Source organism: Trachurus trachurus (assembly GCF_905171665.1).
Source record: "Trachurus trachurus genome assembly, chromosome: 19".
NCBI lineage: Eukaryota > Metazoa > Chordata > Actinopteri > Carangiformes > Carangidae > Trachurus > Trachurus trachurus.
Window position 1 is genome coordinate 6,037,317 of NC_139913.1, and position 18,941 is coordinate 6,056,257.

The 18,941-nt window shown below is 42.5% G+C and overlaps 2 protein-coding genes across 3 annotated transcripts; both read left to right on the forward strand.

Moving 5' to 3' along the window:
- Positions 1-1,289: 1,289 nt before the first annotated feature.
- On the forward strand, positions 1,290-7,393 carry cdk5rap3 (CDK5 regulatory subunit associated protein 3). The gene is made up of 14 exons (XM_083993624.1): positions 1,290-1,464; positions 1,732-1,777; positions 1,956-2,087; positions 2,374-2,474; positions 2,654-2,702; positions 2,997-3,175; positions 3,348-3,484; positions 3,725-3,869; positions 4,052-4,159; positions 4,500-4,581; positions 4,701-4,789; positions 5,472-5,677; positions 6,379-6,550; positions 6,790-7,393. The coding sequence occupies exons 1-14, from the start codon at positions 1,459-1,461 to the stop codon at positions 6,853-6,855; spliced, it is 1,518 nt and encodes a 505-aa protein (XP_083849750.1). The 5' UTR covers positions 1,290-1,458; the 3' UTR covers positions 6,856-7,393.
- A 596-nt stretch (positions 7,394-7,989) lies between these two features.
- Positions 7,990-18,742, forward strand: nfe2l1b (nfe2 like bZIP transcription factor 1b). Of its 2 annotated transcripts, none has more exons than XM_083993793.1 (6): positions 7,990-8,178; positions 9,280-10,116; positions 11,119-11,343; positions 13,550-13,639; positions 13,726-13,884; positions 14,922-18,742. In XM_083993793.1, exons 2-6 carry the CDS (start codon positions 9,553-9,555, stop codon positions 16,305-16,307), a joined length of 2,424 nt encoding a protein of 807 aa, XP_083849919.1. In that variant the 5' UTR covers positions 7,990-8,178; positions 9,280-9,552; the 3' UTR covers positions 16,308-18,742. The 2 variants fall into 2 exon arrangements, with proteins under 2 accessions (XP_083849919.1, XP_083849920.1); XM_083993794.1 differs by having other exon boundaries at positions 11,152-11,343.
- Positions 18,743-18,941: the final 199 nt, after the last annotated feature.

Here is an 18,941-nt window from a genome sequence, read left to right on the forward strand (position 1 = left end):
GAAATACATTCCCCCTTTTTTAACTGTGTCACGTTAAAACTCAACTTTCTTTTAACAGGGAATTAAGAGAATAATAAAGAGTCAATTTGTCATTGTGTTTTAAGTTTCCTGTTGCACAGGTTTTAGTACAGAGAGGGAGCGAAGAGAGAGACAGCTGAATGAGGGGAGTGTTTCTGATGTTTTGCATGAGTTGTGCAAAATCACAGACAGTGAATTGACACTTACTTTGCAAGTTTGGTCACAATTCAAATGACCTGAAGTTAGGTTACTTGAGAGGCGCTGCTGCTGCTGTTGTACATGACCTCTTGTAGGCCACAGTTCACAATAATATTCAGATTCATTACCAAAGTAAAAGTAGAAATACTTGAGGTACTTGCACTTTATTTAAACATTTTGATTCTATTAGGCTATCTTAAATAAGGGGCTAATGTAGTCTTTACTGAACTACAATTAACATTTATTTACAGCTATAGGCAATGCAAGGCAAGGCAATTTAGCCCATTTTTACAAACAGTTTGTGTCAAAGGGCTTTACATGGCATCATAACAACATCCTCTGCCCTTATACCCTCACATCGACTGAGGAAAAACTCCTGGAAACACTTTTAACAGGGAAAATTTTGAGAAACCTCAGGGTGAGCAACAACAGAGGAGGGATCCCTCACCCAGGACGGGCAGATGTACAAGACAAGACAAGAACACAGTTTATAACACAGAATATGGAAAACATAGAAATGTTAACAAGAGCTGTTAAGAAGAGCATCTCTTACAATATAACCCCCCCCCCACAAAACTCTGAAGGCTAAATAAGTTTGAGCTGAAATTACCAATGGCTGATTGAATAATTGTATTTTAATAACTGATCAGTGGTATTTTAATACACACAGCAATAAATACCTGTTATTATCATAGACTGTATAAAGGTTATTATCAATACATAGCCTACCTTATGTTGATAAAAGTGATAACAACGACCTAGTTGGATAACCTCATAAAATTCAATGAGGAAGCACCTAAGTAACTGATAAAAAGAAAATAATAAAATAATAAATCAGAGGGAGATGTATTAATAGAGGTGAACGCGGAAATCATAAGTAGGGCATTCAAAGGGAAACGGAAAACAAAAATACAAAGATGTAAATAAGTAGATAAAATGACTTTGAGTTGCCTTTAGACAACGACAGCGCCCTCTGCTGGCGGACTTTGGAGCTGAAACAACCCCATTCACCAATCAGCTGCAGCTTTCAGTAAACTGTAACGTGATTGGTCGGTCCTTGCACCCGGATGTAACACCGCCTCCTCCCATTGGCTCTCCTCTTTGTAACGTGTCGTAAACAGTGAAATCTGGATGGTAGGAGTGATTTTGGATAAAAACCTTTCAAAGAAACTGATTTTCAAACGAAGTTGTTTTTAATATGAAGCCATAAAAGTTACGCGAAGCCAAAACAGTGAAGATAAAATGGAGGTAAGCTGAAATAACCGCTGTCTGACTGCGGTTTTGATTAGCATGCTAGCTAACGTTAGCTGGTTGTCACAGTCAAAGTGCAGTTAAATAGCAAATAAATAGCAAAACGCTTTCAGAAATAAGTTAATATATTATAGTTTTTGTGCGGTTATCTGTGGTGTATTGTATTATCTGTACAGCTAAAGTATACAGAGATTTCTCGTGCACTTGCTGCCGTTAATAAAATGTGGAATAAATATAGTAAATAACTTTTTTCACTTCCAACAGAATATCCAAAACCTTCCCATCGACATCCAGACCAGCAAACTTCTGGGTAAGGCGACACATGCACTGTCAAAGTGTCAGTTTGGTGGACTGTTAATTCAATTCATTACTGTATCTGTGTGTAAACAGCTGTCACACTGATCCTATACAGTTGTCACATGTTGTCTCCAATAGATAAAACCACAGATGTTAATTGCAATTAATTACTATGTGTCCTGTGTCCACAGACTGGCTGCTGGATCGACGACACTGTAACCTGAAATGGCAAAATGCAGTAAAAGTGATCAGAGAGAAGATCAATGCCGCCATCCAGGACATGCCAGAGAACGAGGAGATCAAGCATCTTCTCTCCGGCTCCTGTAGGTCCTTTATAGCCCCACACTGCCACTGTGCCTCTTGTGTAATGTTAACATATAACAGCCAGGCTTTCTGTGTCCATCTATAGTTTTGTATCATGATTTCATGCCGTACAACAGAGTTATAGTAAAAGATATACCAGGATTTCAAATAAAGGTGCCATATATAATGATTAACCATGTGACACAAATGCACTGGTAATTTTTAGCTGTTGCTTGTCATCTACTGTCTCTGTATTTTCTGAATGATTATAAACTAACAAACATATTTTTTGTTTTTCTCTACCAGACATTCACTACTTTCACTGCTTGAGGATAGTGGAGATACTGAGGGGAACAGAGGCGTCTTCTAAGAACATTTTCGGCAGATACTCATCTCAGAGGATGAAGGTGAGAGGAGTCACACGAGCGTCTGTTGCAGCACTCGCAGCGAGTCTCTCAGCCTGTCAAATGTTTATAATTAGTATCTCAAACCAGGTGGTGTGAGGAGATTTCTGAACAGTGTGCATCTGCTTTATAAAACTAACTGCTTGAACTAATCTGTGTGGCTTGTGTTTTTATTGTTACAGGACTGGCAGGAGATTGTGTCCCTTTATGAGGCAGATAGTGTCTATTTGGGTAAGCTTAATATAAAATACGACAGAATCTGCATTAGAATCTGCTTAGACTTACCATTTCTCATTTGTTATGTAAACAAAGATTGTTTTAAGCAAGAAAAATAGATTTTGGTCCAAGCAGCTGCTGTTATTCTCTTCGAAAGCGGAAAATCTGTTTTTTTTATTTTATTGCTGCTGTTCAGGTTGTTTTTGCACCATCGCCACAGGATATGGGAAAATAACATTCGGCTAAAGAACCTAAATTAATTGGATGCACAGATTTGTTTTATCCTGAATGTCTGTTTTCCTGCCCCAGCGGAGGTCGCCAGCTTGCTGAGTCGCAACGTGAGCTACGAGGGCCCGGCTCTGAGGAAGCAGCTGGCCAAAGCTCAGCAGCTGCAGCAGGAGATGAGCAGGCGGGAGGTGGAGTGCCAGAGCTCCGCCGCTGACCTGAGGGAGCGATACTACGCTGCCTGCAAGAAGTATGGCATCACAGTAAGTGCAAACACATGCACACACCAGCCAGAGAATATTTGGACATGCACACTGAGACTCAGAATTAAAAAAAAACAAAAACAAACAGATTAAATTGCATGTTGATTGGCCAGACTCTTGCTGTCTGCGTTGCCATTCGTCATCCTGTTGCTTTACTTTTTCCTTCTGCCAGGGAGATAATGTGGCTCGTGAGCTGCAGGCGCTGGTGAAAGACCTGCCAGTGGTGCTCGACGAAGTCGGGAAGGATGCAGCAAAGTTAGAAGAGCAAATCCGACTTTATGCTGCTTTCACAAAATTTGTGTGTGAGTGGTGAGTATATCATCAAAGCTGTCACTCTGGCTTTTCCCTTTTACACTTTGAAGCTCAATGATATGAAATAAATATATTATTACTTGACTAGCAGTAACTCAGCAAGTTTCAAAATACAATTGTATTTCTTAGAGTGGTACACACACGTCCCTCCACACAGTCTAAAGGTCTTAACTCTTAAAACCATGGGGGATTTTTTTTTGTTTGTGGCCAGATGAGCTCACATGTTGTTCCTTGTAGGACTGAACCAGTCTTGCCCATGCTGACATTTGCCCAGAAGAGGGGGAACACAACATTTTATGAGTGGAGGACAGGGGAAGTCCCCAAAGTTGTTGACAGGCCGGTTGAGGAGGATGCACCTCCTGAGGCCGTCACAGAGGACACGGTTAGTACACGGTTGATTAGGTTCATATTACAAAAGCTTCCCATGTTTAATCCAAAGTAAAAAAAAAAGACCACTTCAGTCAAATTTTGTTTTATTTGTGTATACATTCGTCTTTAATCTATTTTATCAGTTCATTTGAAGCTTTGTCTGTTTCTGTGTTGTCTTTTTAAAACCTGCTTTAGATCGACTGGGGCGACTTTGGCAAAGGAGCAGACTCTGTGGGTGTGAGTGGGGGCATCACGGTAGAGGAAGGTATAGACTGGGGAATCAGTCTGGAGCCCAGCTCTGAGGTACGACACCTACACAATACAGTATATAGAGAAAGATTAATGCATTTAGATTTTATGTGCTGTGCATACACGTTTTTAGAAAAAAAAGAATATGTTTGATTATAAAAGTTACTACACTTACTCAGTAATATCATTGTCATAATATTACTATGTAATAATAAACCTATAAAATCCACTTGAATGAACTCATTTGAACCTTGAGGAATGGTGACAGTGAGGAGATATTTAGTTCTTCTATCTGTGGCTGTGTGGACACATGTATAACTGAAAAAAGTTGGTAACCACTCCTCACATTTCACCAATACCAGTCATACCAACGTCCATCTGTTTCCTTCAACAGGACGCTGGCGCAGGCGGCATCGACTGGGGCGACGGTGAAGCTGCTCCAATAGAAATCGAAGTTGTAGACGTGGGCACAGACTGTGAGCTGCTTTCTTTCTTTCTTTTTTCTCTCTCTCTCTCACTATCCCTCCAGCTAAACTTAACCACATGCAGCTGTTGTGTGTATGTGTGTGTTAAAGACGAGTGTGTCATCCTGTAGGTCCTGAGGGTGTGGCCAGGGGCGAGGATGCTTGGTCTCTTCTGGAGAACCCACAGTCACGCAGCCAGTTCATCGATGAGCTAATGGAGGTAAAGAGTTCAATCATCAGAAAGATTTAGTTACCCCTTTAAAAGAAACAAAGATATGAAAAAGCATGCACACATGGCCTGTGATTATTAATAATTTTACTTACCAACTAATCTAGTGAATACTTTTTCTTTATTTGTGCAGTAAAAATAGAAAATAGTGAAAAATGCCCATCATATATGTCAAGTTTTGTCTCACAATACATTCAAAATGTGAAGATGATACAGAAAAAAGTAATTTTTTACATTTTAAAACCAGAACCGATGAATATTTGGGTCTTTTCCCTGATAACTGATTCATCGTTTGTCAAAATTGTTTCAAAATTGTTAACTTGATGTCCCTCTATAATTCATGCAAAATTGACAACAGTATTCTCAGAGATGGATTGTGTGGTGCGCTTTTGCAGATTATGATGACAACACTAAATGGGATACTTAAAGTTGCTCCAATCGATAGTTTTTATATTAACAATGGATCAAATGACTAAGCTTGGGAAAGGCTTGTGATGAATTATCGTTCTCTCAGCCTCCGCAAGAGCTTTACCTCCCAGCTCAAGGTTTTTCTTGCCCCTGTACCTCCACTCCTGTGGCTCACGCTCTCTTGCGCCAGGATAGTGTCAATTATTTTATAGTATTCAAATAATTTATCACGAGGATGTGACACTGGTTTCATGTGTTGGTGCAGCTGGAGGTTTTCCTAACCCAACGCATCAGTGAGATGGGAGATGAGGGAGACGTGGTGTCCATGAGCCAGTTCCAGCTGGCTCCTTCTGTCATCCAAGGCCAGACCCGGGAACACACCCGGGAGATGCTGTCCATGGTGCAGGACATTGTGGGCCGACTCACCACTCTCCGGATGCAGCACCTGTTTATGATCCTGGCGTCTCCACGGTACGACATGCATGCTTGTCATTTAAAGGGATAGTTCAACATTCAAATTCGCCTATTACCATAATCTCTATAGTCATAGCAGTAGGTTCATTACCTTTTATTTTCGGTGCATGTTGTTTTGAGATCGGCGGGGCAGAGATGCTAGCTGCTCAGCGAACACAATGGAGGTGAACGGCACATGTCCCTCAAAACTTATCAAATACACAATCCAACAACTCCAAAATGCTCTTGTGGAGAAGTTGTGACCTGCACATTCACCACGCTATTTCAAAAGCACATGTTTAGTGCAGCTACTCCCATTTACTCAAGAAAGTAGTTCCGACTATCAGTCGTAATGTTACATATTTATACATGATTATTTCATAGTGTGGTGTACGTGCAGGTCACAATTCCAAAGAGAGCGTTTTGGAGTTGTTGGATTGTGTATTTGATGAGTTTGATGAGGGACAGGGGACCAGTACCGTTCACCTCCATTGTGTTTGCTGAGGAGCTCACATCTCTCAAAACAATCTTGAAAACAACATGCACCGATAATTAAAGGTAATGAACCTATCCCTGTGTGGGTACAGGGATTATGGCAAGAGGTGAATTCGCTAACATGTTGAACTATCCCTTTAACAAAATGAAATGGAATTTTAACATTTATGCAAAAATCAGGGAAAATCTAAAAGATGTGTTTTATATCTGATATCCGTGTTTAGGTATGTTGAACGTGTGTCAGAGGTGCTGAGGCAGAAGCTGAAGCAGGCAGATATCCTGGTGCTGAAAGGTGCCACCATGGCTGAGAAGAGGCAGGAAGCCCTGGAGGAGCAGTCCAGACTGGAGCCTCGTGTCGACCTGCTGGCAGGACGCACCCGGGAACTCCAGAAACAGGTATTGGATTTCTGTTTCACTTTATTTATGCTCACCAGGTTGGTGATTTCCCAGCTCACTAAGAAGGGGAATATTGTGCAATGTTTTTGTTATCCCTGAGGGTTCAGTTTACAGTATAGTGGCAGCTAAACCAATTCAATTAAAAGAATAAATTATTAGTTATAACTTTAAGGTTCTTTAAGTTGAAATGTGTATTTTTGCTTTGATTTCTGACTGTCAACTGTGATTTGTATTTGCAGATTGAAGCAGACATTTCAAAGCGATACCACAGCAGGCCTGTCAACCTGATGGGGGTTAATATCTAGTGAGCTTCACAGATACTCACTAAAAAATATTTTGTCATGATCTACAAGGAGAAATAAAATGGTATTTAATTTAAAGTCTTTCATGGTCTTTATATTTTCTGGATTTAAACTTTAATGACATTTGTACAAATCAAGTTTTTTTTTTTTTTTAACAGAGCTGTTTTGGCAAATTAATAAATGGCTGAGGTTGATAGCCAAATATCAGTATCATTGATATAATTGAGTTTTTTCTACTATATTTCTCTAACAGTGGGCGTTAAGTAGTTTCTATTTACACAATATAACAAGTACAATGCTCTTTCCAAAAAGCAGTGTGTATCTGAGGACACTTGTCATGTTTTCAGATGATTACAAGTTGTTTTCCGGCAAATGACGTACATTTTAACAGCAAACAGTCCTGACATCATACTTGTTTTACCTGCCCTATCTGCCCTCATTTGCTTGAAATATTGTCTGTGTTTGTCAGACTACGTCCCTACTGGTTTTTCCTGTGCCATCTGTAATCTAATTTATTATCTGTGTAACATGGTTTTACTAACTGCCTGCGTTGGACAGTACGTCTTTCTCAGCCTATTTGTCCTGTAGTTCTGTTTCACTGATTTATATATATATATATATATATATATATATATATATATATATATATATATATATATATATATATATATATATATATATATATACGGTATATGTTTTTATGTTGATGTATTTATCATTTGGCCCGAGGGGCATTGATCTGTAGATTGAGGATAAATACAAAATATGATAGTTTTGGTTATCACATTTACAATAATGGTGATTTTAAGAAAACATATGAAAAGAAAAAAATGTTAATAGGTCTACATTTTTAATACAAGTTAAATACTTTTTTTGTTGAAAAATATAATCATGCATTTGTACTTTTTTACAGTGTAAAATAAGTAAAGGTTTTAAACTTTATTAATTTGTTTAGAAAGAATAAAAAAAAGAAGTCAAATTTCTATCTATTTGCAAATGCATATGTGTAAAAAAGAAAGAAAGAAAGAAAGGGGGGAGTTTCCTGTTTTAAAATATGTATAAAATGTTAAATATTGCTCGTGCTGGAAGCTGATGAAAGCTTGCCACTAGAATGTTCTACGCATGCGCAGTGTGAAAGCGTGTTTTGGTGTCAAGCGGCGCTGCTAGGCTAGCCGGGCCAGCTAGCAATTTTGCAAGTCATGGTGGGCCATTTCAGTGAGGAAAGGCTAAATCGGACAGCACAGAGGAACTTTTAATGAAAACCAGATCCGATTCCTGCTCTTAGCTGATCGCGGCCCCGTTTGAGCATGGAGGCACAGTTGACGCGTAAGTATCAAATCGAGACGTTTTCAATTAAACTAATGCGTTTACAAAACAAGCAGCTACATGGACTGCACTGCATGTATTGGCAATGAGCTAACGTCGCCGCAGCCGTTAGATTAAATACGTGGCATTTGTGTGCGAATGAACGGGGACGTGGCGGAGTGTGTGTTGTTAAAGTTACTTTTCAAAGTAGTTGAATTGTTACGTTAGTTAGTTAGCAGCGGAGTAGCTAACGAGGCTAGCAGCACCGCGCAGACTTGTCTCTCCAATCGCAATTTAGAGTTTTCCCCCAAGCCCCGCCCACGGTGTATTTCTATTGGCTGGCTTGACTGGAGTCATGTGTCGTCACCGCGTTCGAGCCCCTGCGATTGGCTAAAATAATCTGTCACTCGGCCTTTCACCACTTGTTGCCAGGGAGATTGTTTGATGCCTGTGTAGATAAATGCCAGTAGAGGTAACCTGTCACTTTTTTTTTAAGGGGGTAAACAGAGATGTAAGTTGACTAGCGGATGTGGCGACACCTCGTACTACGGCTAACTAGGGCTTTTATACGTGTGTAAATGGCTGTTACCGGGCTCTCACAACACACGGTAGCCTCAGAGCTAACGTCGTAAGCGGCGGAGAGGAGGCAGAGAGGGAGGGACCGTGTCCACCACCTAGCCAGCCAGCCAGCCAGCCAGCCCCAGCGAGCTTTCTCGACTCCCTCATTCACCTTCAGCAGCAGCCCACAAGAAGTAGTTGTCCTGTCAAGGGTGGGGTGATTGCCTACTAAAGCTGTGTGTTCATCATCATCATCACCATCATCATCTCTTGTCTGCTGAATTTTCCCCAAGAATGAAAAAGGCACTGCGCGGTGCGAGCCAGCACGACATCACTTCTTCTCTAGTCTTGGGAGGATGGAGTGAGTGGCTGCAGCAGTGGGCTAGCAGCAAGTCCTGATTTCTTTTGATTTAATAATTTCATTTTTATTTTTTAACATGTGCTCAATGCAAAACGTAGGTAGGTAAGACTTTGTGTGTCCTAGGTGCGTGATTTCTAACGTTGTAAAGTGGTGTAGTGTGCAGTAAGAGAGCAATAAAATGTCATGTCTTACTTTTTTGTCAGGAATGGGAAGATGAGCACCTAATGAAGAACAAAGCACTGAGCACAAATTGGACTCTAGCAGCAGAAGTGGAAACCCCCATCTTGGATCCTAAATGCCTTTTAAACTCACCAAATCCTGTTGAAGACCCTGCCCCCCTCACCATCTTTCCCCACTTTTTGTGCTCATGTATCCACCTCCATCTTCTAGTACTAGTACAGAAGTATTGATCCAAGGTAGTTGGCCCCGTTTTTGTTTTTATTTTTTACTTTCACCTTTTGTTCCTTTGTAAAGAAATGCTTTACCTGAAAAAGTACTTCACAGAGGGCCTGATTCAGTTCACCATCCTTCTGAGTCTCATTGGGGTGCGGGTGGACGTTGACACCTATCTAAGCAATCAGCTGCCCCCACTGAGAGAGATCATCCTGGGCCCTAGCTCAGCCTACACCCAGACACAGTTTCACAACCTGCGCAACACGCTGGACGGCTATGGCATCCATCCAAAGAGTGTGGACCTCGACCATTTCTTCACTACCCGACGGCTGCTGAACCAGGTGCGCCAGCTGGATCGCCTCTCCGTGCCCAGTACCGAGCTCAACGCCTGGCTAGTGCATCGCGACTCTGAGACTGTGGTGTCCGCCAGCAGCCAGTCCAGCCCCAGCATCACCCTGGACAATGGGGCCGGCCTAGAGGACGTTGACAACCCTGACGCTACCCCGGCCATGAGGGGAGGAAGTGGAGCACCTGAATCCACGTACAACCTGAACGCAGCGGACAGCAGCCTGGGAGCCGTGGCACTCGAGGGCAACCAGGAGCAGGGCAGCAGGGATGGCAATGGCAATGACGACCTCACCAAAGAGGTACTGCAACCAACACCTGGGGGGGAAAACTGTCACAACGAGGGGGGAGCACACACATGCATATATATATACACACACACACACCGCCTTTTAACAGTTACTCCTTGTCAACACTGTCCCACACTGGGATTTGCTCATGCTTGATCGTTCTTACATTAAAATAGACCCATTAGTGAGAATCCATGTTTTGAATCTCAACTAATCAACCATCTATTCAGATTTCTTCACTTTAACTACATAATAACAACTTGAAACTGAAATTAGGTTTATTTACAATTCAAAGGTACAACACTAACATGTTTCAAAAAAATACCAAAAGCATAAACTCCATTTATGTAACACTACTCACTGGTGTCTTTCCTGGTCCACACCCCTGGTCTTTCTATCAGTGTCAGATATTTATAGTCAAACCAGTTGAGTCACATTGACTACAGCTGTGTTTCTGGTCACATTTAATGTCATCCACCAGAGTGCAACTTTGAAAAACACAGCGAACGATCACCGTCTTTAATTTACTCCCTTAAAACGCCAACTGATATTTTTTACTTGTTGTATATCCACAACGTTACTATTTGTTGATAGCAGCTATTTATTATTTCTATTTGTCTTTTTTATCCCAGAAAACTTGCACAGAATGGCCTTATTGATGCGGAGGAGTAACGGGTCATTATTGTGCTTTAATAAACGGGGACTTCTATCCGATCATATGATAACCACCATGCCAAAGTGTGTATGTCATGGTTACATCATCTGACCATATTTCTGTTACATGATCTGCCCCCCTCCTTCTAAAATTACCCAGTCGAATGGAATAAAAAGTCGGACCGCTTATATACACGATAATCAGTATAAGTATTGGTTTTAAAATCAGAAATGAGTGAATATTTTCAGCTGAATAAATGAATCAGATTTCAGCACAGTGAACGCCTGCACAATACCTGGTTATTAAAGACACTTCTCTCTACAGGGCCATTTTTCAATGGTTGCTATATGTTTTTCTAGGACATTGACTTGATTGACATCCTATGGCGACAGGACATCGACCTCGGCGCGGGGAGAGAAGTGTTCAACTACAGCAACCGACAGAAGGAGAGCGAGGAGGAGAAGCCCAGCCCACCGGAGAGCAAGGACGGGGGGAACGAGGAGCAGGAGAGCTGGAGAAATGGAGTAAATCTACAAGGGGCTCAGCCAGTGGACGGGGAGACCGGAGAGAGTATCCCAGAGCAGGTTTGTAGATTTAACACATCTTCATATCCTCGTGTTTTTGTCCAGCGGGAGGTGGTACATTTAACTTGCCCGTATGCTACATGAGAACAAAGAGGAAACCTGGGAGCTGCACACGGCTGATAGAAGATAGTTTTCTTCTCTGCTGAAAATGGGATTATACTCATGAGGAGACGTTTCCCATACAGCTCATTTTCAGCAGTTACCTAAAACTGTGCAAGCTGGAAAAAAAAAACCCCATCACGTGTCGATGAGTTCGGTCTCAGTTATGGAAGAGAACGAAGCAGTCACAGGTTGTTGGGTTGGTTTTAACAAGCCGTACACAAGCTCATTTTATAACTGCGTCAAATTTATTCCAGGAATTAACACCCATCATTGAACCACTGGGCATTCAGAGTCTAGACCAGTCTAGTTAAATGTGTACATAAAATCCTGAACATGCAGCACATGCAGCACTGGTATCTGTGGTATTCATGGTATCTGTGTCATTGGTTATCTTTTTCCGATAAGGACACACACAGACTCAAAAAAAACAACTTATATTATATTTGAATGGTGACCACAGTGGTTGAGCATTAACTAGATGAGGAATATACAGATTATTCATTCAATAAACTGATGTAAGATTTTTAAAAATGTGTCTTTTTAGGACAAATTGGACTTTTATTAAGACATAAAACACAAAGTACAGAGAGATTTGGCAGCGAGGATGTCAGAGTGATGGACGCTGCCACACCTATCCTGTGTGGTTAACACAAAACCTAACGTTAGCTCATTGTCTACAGTTCATTTGTGCTGGTGTGAAAGCTGTCAATCGAACCCTGGTGCAGACTAAACAACAGCAGCAGCAGCAGAGTTTGGCGCAGTTTGACAGATGATTTCTGATTTTTAGCATGAAGTTTTCCAAGAAGTCACGTTTATATGACAGCAATGGTTGAAATACCAAGCTTCCCATAAGTCTCTGCCACCGTTGCCATGGAGAAGAGAGCAGCTAGCGGCGCGAATCAGTCACAGTCATCAGGAAAAGTACACAACGCCACTGTTGCAGATCTCAAACCAGAAATGATTTAGTTTAGTTTTTTTTTTAAATCACTTTTATCTTTGACATGTAACTCTGTGATTGGATGCTTCATACTGAAATGCACCTTGGGAGTTGTAGTTCATGTCTGCGTCTAAGTTTTTAGATGAACCGGCTTGTAAACTGAACAGATTTTCTTATGTAGTTGTTTAATCTTTTGTACTGACGATTGCACCAGAAGAGTTTTGTGCTGGTCCCAGCTGTAGATGTGCTCCAACTGTGAGTAACGCAACATTGTCTCTGGGATGAAATGACTGGGACTTTTCCAGAAATACGCACCCAGGGGTTCCCAAAATAGCTCCTCTGACTTGGCGAGTCTATAAGTGTTGTGTAGCCTATATTTATATATATATATATATATATATGCATTAAGATCAGCACATAGTCACATGAGAACTGGGAATTTTCCTGATAAATCAGAAAGTGAAAATGAGCCTGCACCACCTACTGCACTGTAGCTGCTCTCCTGTATAAAGTCAGTCACACACAATATCTGTCATCCCTTGATGTTATCCTACAAATGCCCTCTTTTTTTTGGCACTATCACAATACACAAAGTCCAGTGGCACTGCTCACTCACTAATAACGCTCATAATCAAGCTATTTGTCCGTCAGCTCTTTTTTTTGACACCGGAGAGAATAAATACATCCAAAGCCAACTGTAACACACAGTAAAGGGCAGCGTAATCTCCCCACGTGGGCTCATGTTGCACAGCTGATGATGTTGGACAGTCCCCAGAAATGTCATCTGTCAATCCCCACCCCCTCCTCCACCCACGTATCACTGTGTCCCACATGGAAAAACGATGTGTTTTAGTGTAACTCATCAACTTCCTGAGAGTTTATTTAAAAATCCTGTATTTAATTCTGTTTCCAGAGTCCCTGTGTTTCTGAAAGGTTTTTGCATGTTAATTATATGTATATAGAATGTGTTACAATGTATGTTACTGTTTTTATATGTGCAGGTTTCCCTTTTTATTAGGTTGTATTTAAAAAAGAAAAAAAAAAAAGAGGTACCTGCCGGTCCATACGACGTTATGCTGCTTGGATCCAGACGTGATTTAAAACAGACCCTAAACAGAATCAGAGCTTTCTGTAAAACTAATGCACCACCTCTCTGTTGTCACGCAGCTCCCAGCTCTCGGTTCTCAGACTTCACTGTCGCTACAAGAATGTTTGAGGCTGTTGGAGGCCACTTTCCCTTTTGGTGAAGAATCTGAGGTAAGAGCATTGTATTTGTTTACAATGAATTGATGTAGAAAAACATTTTTTTGTATCTTTATCAATATATGTGTGTTTTCAATCAGTTTCCAGCCCCGGTCGTCACCCCAGAAATAGCAGTTTCCAATGAAGACGCTCCTTCCACATCTCAGGGCCTCCCTCTGGCACCACCGCTGCCCACAGCAGAGCCTCAGTTAGACCTGGAGCAGCAGTGGCAGGACATCATGGCCATCATGGAGCTACAAGTATGTCACTCATTTTATAATTCACCATATTTAATAAATTTTCAGATGTATTTGCTCACCCTGATGATGCCGTTTAGTATTTTGAGATGTAGAAACTGACCAAAGTAGATCCAAAACAAAGGCGTTAGTGTCTTAAAAATAATAAAAATCTATATTTAAAGCTATGGTCGATGTTGAGAACGATTGATCGTTATTATTTACATCATTTAGATGGTGGTTATGGCCCAATAATACGACCTGTACAATGTGAAGAGCAAAAGGAACGAAAAAAATACATTCTCTCTCGCGGCTGCAGACCTGCAAAGAAATTGACCAATCACAGCCTTGTGATTGGTCCGTATGGCTGTGATTGGTCACTCTCTCTCTCTTGTACCCTCCATCCAATCCCCTCGCTCAATTTTGACACTCTCTTGCTCCTCGTCCCACATCATGTAGACCTCTTTCCGCATTTGAAACTACGAGCGGTTTGTATTAAGGCCCTGAGCAATTCAGCCATAGACGTAGAGTATATACATTGAATACATGAATTCAGCGGCCTCTGCTTGCCCCAACGGCAAAGGCCGAAAGAAAGTGCAGGTCTGCCACCGAAAAGGCCGAGACGAAGAGGAGATGCGACAAAACTAAAGTGAACATCGGGTCATCGTTTGACCGATGGAGAAAGGTGAAAAGTGATGCTGATATAGTTTTTGTTGAACAGGTAATCTTTCGTTTTTATTGTGGAAGTTGTGACTTGTGAATCCGACATTGTTACTCCGCATTCAAAGCTGGCGCCGTGTTTGGTTTCTGCCGAACAGGTTGTTGCTCTGCGGGAGGGAGTGTGTCGTTAGAAGGTCGATACGAGCTCGGAGGGGAGGGGTGTGTGTGTCTTTCACGACGTCGACCATAGCTTTAACTTCCAAATTCCAAATAAAATCTGGAAGTGTGAAAGAAAATAAATAGAATCAGAGTCAAATTCAGATATATGCTAAAAAATATGCTTTTATTTTATTTTGAACTATATATGGAGCGTTCAGTTAACAAAATCTTCCTGTCCGAAGGCAATGGAAGTGAACAACACTTCAGAACAGCCCCAGAACAACTCCAGCAGCGTTAGCGGCACAAGTGCAACGACCGAGTCGAACACAGAGGGAACCTTTGGACTTTCTACTCGCTCAACACCGATAAACCAGGATGTCAGCCTCCACCAGGCCTCCCTCCCCAGCTGCAGCCAAGACTTCCCCCAGATTTTCAGCCCCCAGTTGGACTCTGTCAGCGTCACCCCGCGGCCCACCATGCTCAGACTTTCCTCCAGCAACTCCTCCAACATCAACTCCACGTTCGGAGCCACCAACCTGACCGGGATCTTTCTCCCGCCTCACATCAACAGCTCCAGCACCAACATCACATCCACGCCGATCCTGCCAGATCCCTTCAGCACCCTGCTGGAGGAGTCCATGCTGGATGAGATCAGCCTGCTGGACCTGGCCATGGAGGAGGGCTTCAGCCAGGCCCAGGCCTCGCAGCTGGAGGACGAGCTCGACTCCGATTCCGGCCTTTCCTTGGACTCCAGCCACAGCCCGGCCTCGCCGAGCAGCTCCGAGACGTCCTGCTCCTCCGCGGCCTCTTCCTCCTCCACGTCCGCCACCTTCTCGGAGGAAGGAGCCGTGGGATACAGCACCGACTCGGAGGTGGCCACGGTGGAGCCGGAGGAAGGCGCCGTCGGGGGTTACCAGCCCGGATACAGCAAGCTCTGCCGCATGAGCTATCAGGACCCCTCGCAGTTCCACAGCCTCCCGCAGCTCGACAGCATCGGCCACAATCACACGTACAACCTGCCGCTCTCCTCCCCGTTCACCGAGCACCCGGAGCTCCCCCTTTCAACCGGGAAGAAAACTCTCCGCGACAAAACGAGCTCCAAGCTTCAGCCCGCTCAGGACTTGCTCGACAAGCACTCCAGTCGCGACGAGCGCCGCGCCCGGGCCATGAAAATCCCCTTCTCCAACGAAAAGATCATCAACCTGCCCGTGGAGGAGTTCAACGAGCTCCTCGCCAAGCACCACCTGAGCGAAGGCCAGCTGGCCCTCATCCGCGACATCCGCCGGCGCGGCAAGAACAAGATGGCGGCGCAGAACTGCCGCAAGCGCAAGCTGGACACCATCATCAACCTGGAGCAGGGCGTCCAAGACCTGAGGCGCGACAAGGCCCGGCTGCTGAAGGAGAAGATGGAGTTCATCCGCTCCATCCGGCAGATGAAGCAGAAAATGCAGAGTCTGTACCAAGAGGTGTTCACTCAGCTACGGGACGAGGAGGGCCGGCCCTATCCTCCCAACGAGTACTCGCTCCAGTACAGCGCCGACGGCAGCGTGCTCATCATGCCCCGCGGCATGACGACCGCCGAGCAGAGCCGGAAGCCCGAGAAAAAACAGAAGGACAAAAAGAAGTGAGGGGGGGGAAACGAACTGCTGTTTATTCTGTCACTTTGCTAAAATCAATAAGAAAGATTTCTGCAGATGCAAGAGAAATGTCCTTTTTTCCTTTAAGAAGATTCTGGTGAGTAGAAAAATGGCATTGTTGACTACTCTTCCTGCATTAGTTTCTCCCTTTTCATTCTTTTCCTACACGTTTTTTCCCGGAAAAACTTCGAAGCAGAAGTAGCTCTCTTCGTTTGAGTACTGATATTTCATTATTTAGACGGGGGGAGAACAATAAGTGAGAAGGAGGAGAGGGATATAAAAGGACATAATAATGAGCTATTAGAAGAATTTTAGCTGCTCTTGATCCTTTTGCACCAAACCACTGAGGATGGAGATTTGTAGGGTTAAAAAAAAAAAAAAGAAGGGACTGGTACCGAGACGAGCGGGAGGACAAGAACACTGTCGTCGAGGACGGTTGGATTACTATGCACTGAAGGTTGTAAAGGACTATCAGATCACATCCCACCCTGGAGACTTTTAGTGATTTTCATAGTCACTGAAGCTTTTAAGTTGCAAATCTTCAGGCAAAAAAAGAAAGAAAGAAACGGCGTCAATGGTTGTTGAGAGTTTTTAGATACCAAAGGCTAAAAGGAAGTTCCATCGTTTTTTTTATTTTAAAAAGGATGCCATTAACAACACCGTTACTAACCAAAGGTTGTGTATGGTGCACCTCGCTCGACCTGAATACATCTTAAATGCTCAGACACTGCACTCTGATTCTGTAAGGTTTGTTGTGTCACAAAGTCCAGGTTTTTCGAGGCAGTTTGTGAGCGGCATCTTAAGTTCAGAAGGCCCCCCCCACCCCGCCCGCCCCTGCACCCCCCCCTCAACGAGGAGATTGGGTTTGATGAAGGTGGAGGAGGATGTTGTTGGCACGAGAGAACGAAGTCAGAGGCTGTTGTGTTTCCCGGGTCTAAAGAGAGGCCTGGAGGTGAAGTCCTGCAAAAAGGAGTCAGGAGTTAGGAGGAGATGGAGGTTTTTTAGGGAGGAGGCACACTGCATTGCAAAATGTATCAGCTTCCTTATAAATTATACATAGCACTGTAATTTGTCTTTAAAAAGGCTTGGCTATATGCATTTTGCCGTGTCTGTCGCTATTCCTTCGCTGCAGGTTTAAATACGGGAGCTGCGTTAAGGAGAGGCTCTTATTAACTGTTCATAATCTGTAGTATAAGCAAGGTTATAGGTCTAGCCACATCAGCTTTACATTAAAAAGTCTACACCCTTATTTGTTGATTTTTTAATTTAATTTTATTATTATTTTTATTTTTTTTTATTTCTGAAAGCCTTGAATCACAAGAGAGTTTCAAGAAATTGTGATGAGCCGGGAGCTCCAGAGAGAGAGAGAGAGAGAAAGACAGAGTACTGTACCGATCACCACCGACTCCAGGCTGCCACAGATCAAAGCTATGGATTATCTGTTGGTTTTTCCTTTTTCCTCTCGGATGCCCCGTTTGAAGCATTAACTTGAAACAGGCTCAGTCGTCGTCGTCGCTGTGGCGTAGGAGCGACATCCCTTTTAAGTAACTTATTTGCCAACGCTACCCAATTTAAAGCCACTTGGGGCGATTTTTCTAACTGCTGTAAAAAGCCAAGTTGTTTGGCTTCAATTATTAACGCGTCCTATGTTGGTTTCTTTTTTTGTTTTTGTTTTGTTTGTTTGTTTAAAAAAAAAAAAAGTTTTTGTGTTGATAACAAAGTGAGCCGGGTTGTTACACAAGATAACGAGTTACTTGGGATGTGTGTTGCTGATGGCGTGCGTTGTGGCCACTTTGAATTTGAATGCCTTTATTTCACGAATCTCATTATCTTCACTTTAAAGAGGTTTTTTGAGAACTCGGAAGAAAAAACCTGTTCTCAAAGTAGAAGTGCTATTACTTGTCTATTTGAATGAAGTTTGTCAGTACATGTGTTACATCACCCTCTGTAAAGAAAAAAAAACGTTTAAGATTAAAAAAAAAAATGTTAAAAAATCAAAATAGGTCAGTTGTTGCAGCTGAGATAGCAGTTAGGCTAGAATATTTACAAGAGGCTGAACAGAACTCGCAACATTATGATGTCCAAAAAAACTTGTTTTTGAAAGGAGAAGTGTCCTCATTACATGTGATATTCAGGCATGAAACTCTGGTTAACATTCACTTCAGTGTAACCCAGTGCAACACCAACTATTTAGTACTGCTACTACTACTTAGTGCACTTTTTTTTCTTTGTCTGTCTTGTTATGTAAATATTTTCATGTTTTGTGTTTGTCATGATTTATGAAGTTTGTCAAATGTCTCCATAACAGTCTTCACCCCACCTCCCCCCCTCCCTCTGCTTTGAGTTTGGATGTAGTTCCCTGTTTTGAGATATTTGCTGGCAATCAAGAATTGTTTTTATTGATTAATAAAGTGTTTTTATTTTCACCTGTGACTCTTGTGTTCTGGTTGTCGTAAATGGTTTGTGTCGCGCCGTACGACAGGAGTTACAACAGTGTTTTCAGATCATAATAATAATTTTAAAAAAAGCCTCAGGTTGATGAATATCCAAAGCTGGGTAATAGAGCTGCAACAATTAGTCAATTATTGGTTAACTGATTGACAGAAAGTAGGAAAAAGGTAACAT

Bases quoted from the DNA above. Each gene is read 5' to 3' on its own strand.
- cdk5rap3 (XM_083993624.1), top strand. The intron at 2,475-2,653 runs GTGAGAGGAGTC...TTATTGTTACAG, and splicing joins ACTCATCTCAGAGGATGAAG to GACTGGCAGGAGATTGTGTC. The intron at 4,790-5,471 runs GTAAAGAGTTCA...GTGTTGGTGCAG, and splicing joins TCATCGATGAGCTAATGGAG to CTGGAGGTTTTCCTAACCCA.
- nfe2l1b (XM_083993793.1), top strand. From the start codon at position 9,553: ATGCTTTACCTGAAAAAGTACTTCACAGAGGGCCTGATTCAGTTCACC. The intron at 10,117-11,118 runs GTACTGCAACCA...ATGTTTTTCTAG, and splicing joins ATGACGACCTCACCAAAGAG to GACATTGACTTGATTGACAT. The intron at 11,344-13,549 runs GTTTGTAGATTT...GTTGTCACGCAG, and splicing joins GAGAGAGTATCCCAGAGCAG to CTCCCAGCTCTCGGTTCTCA.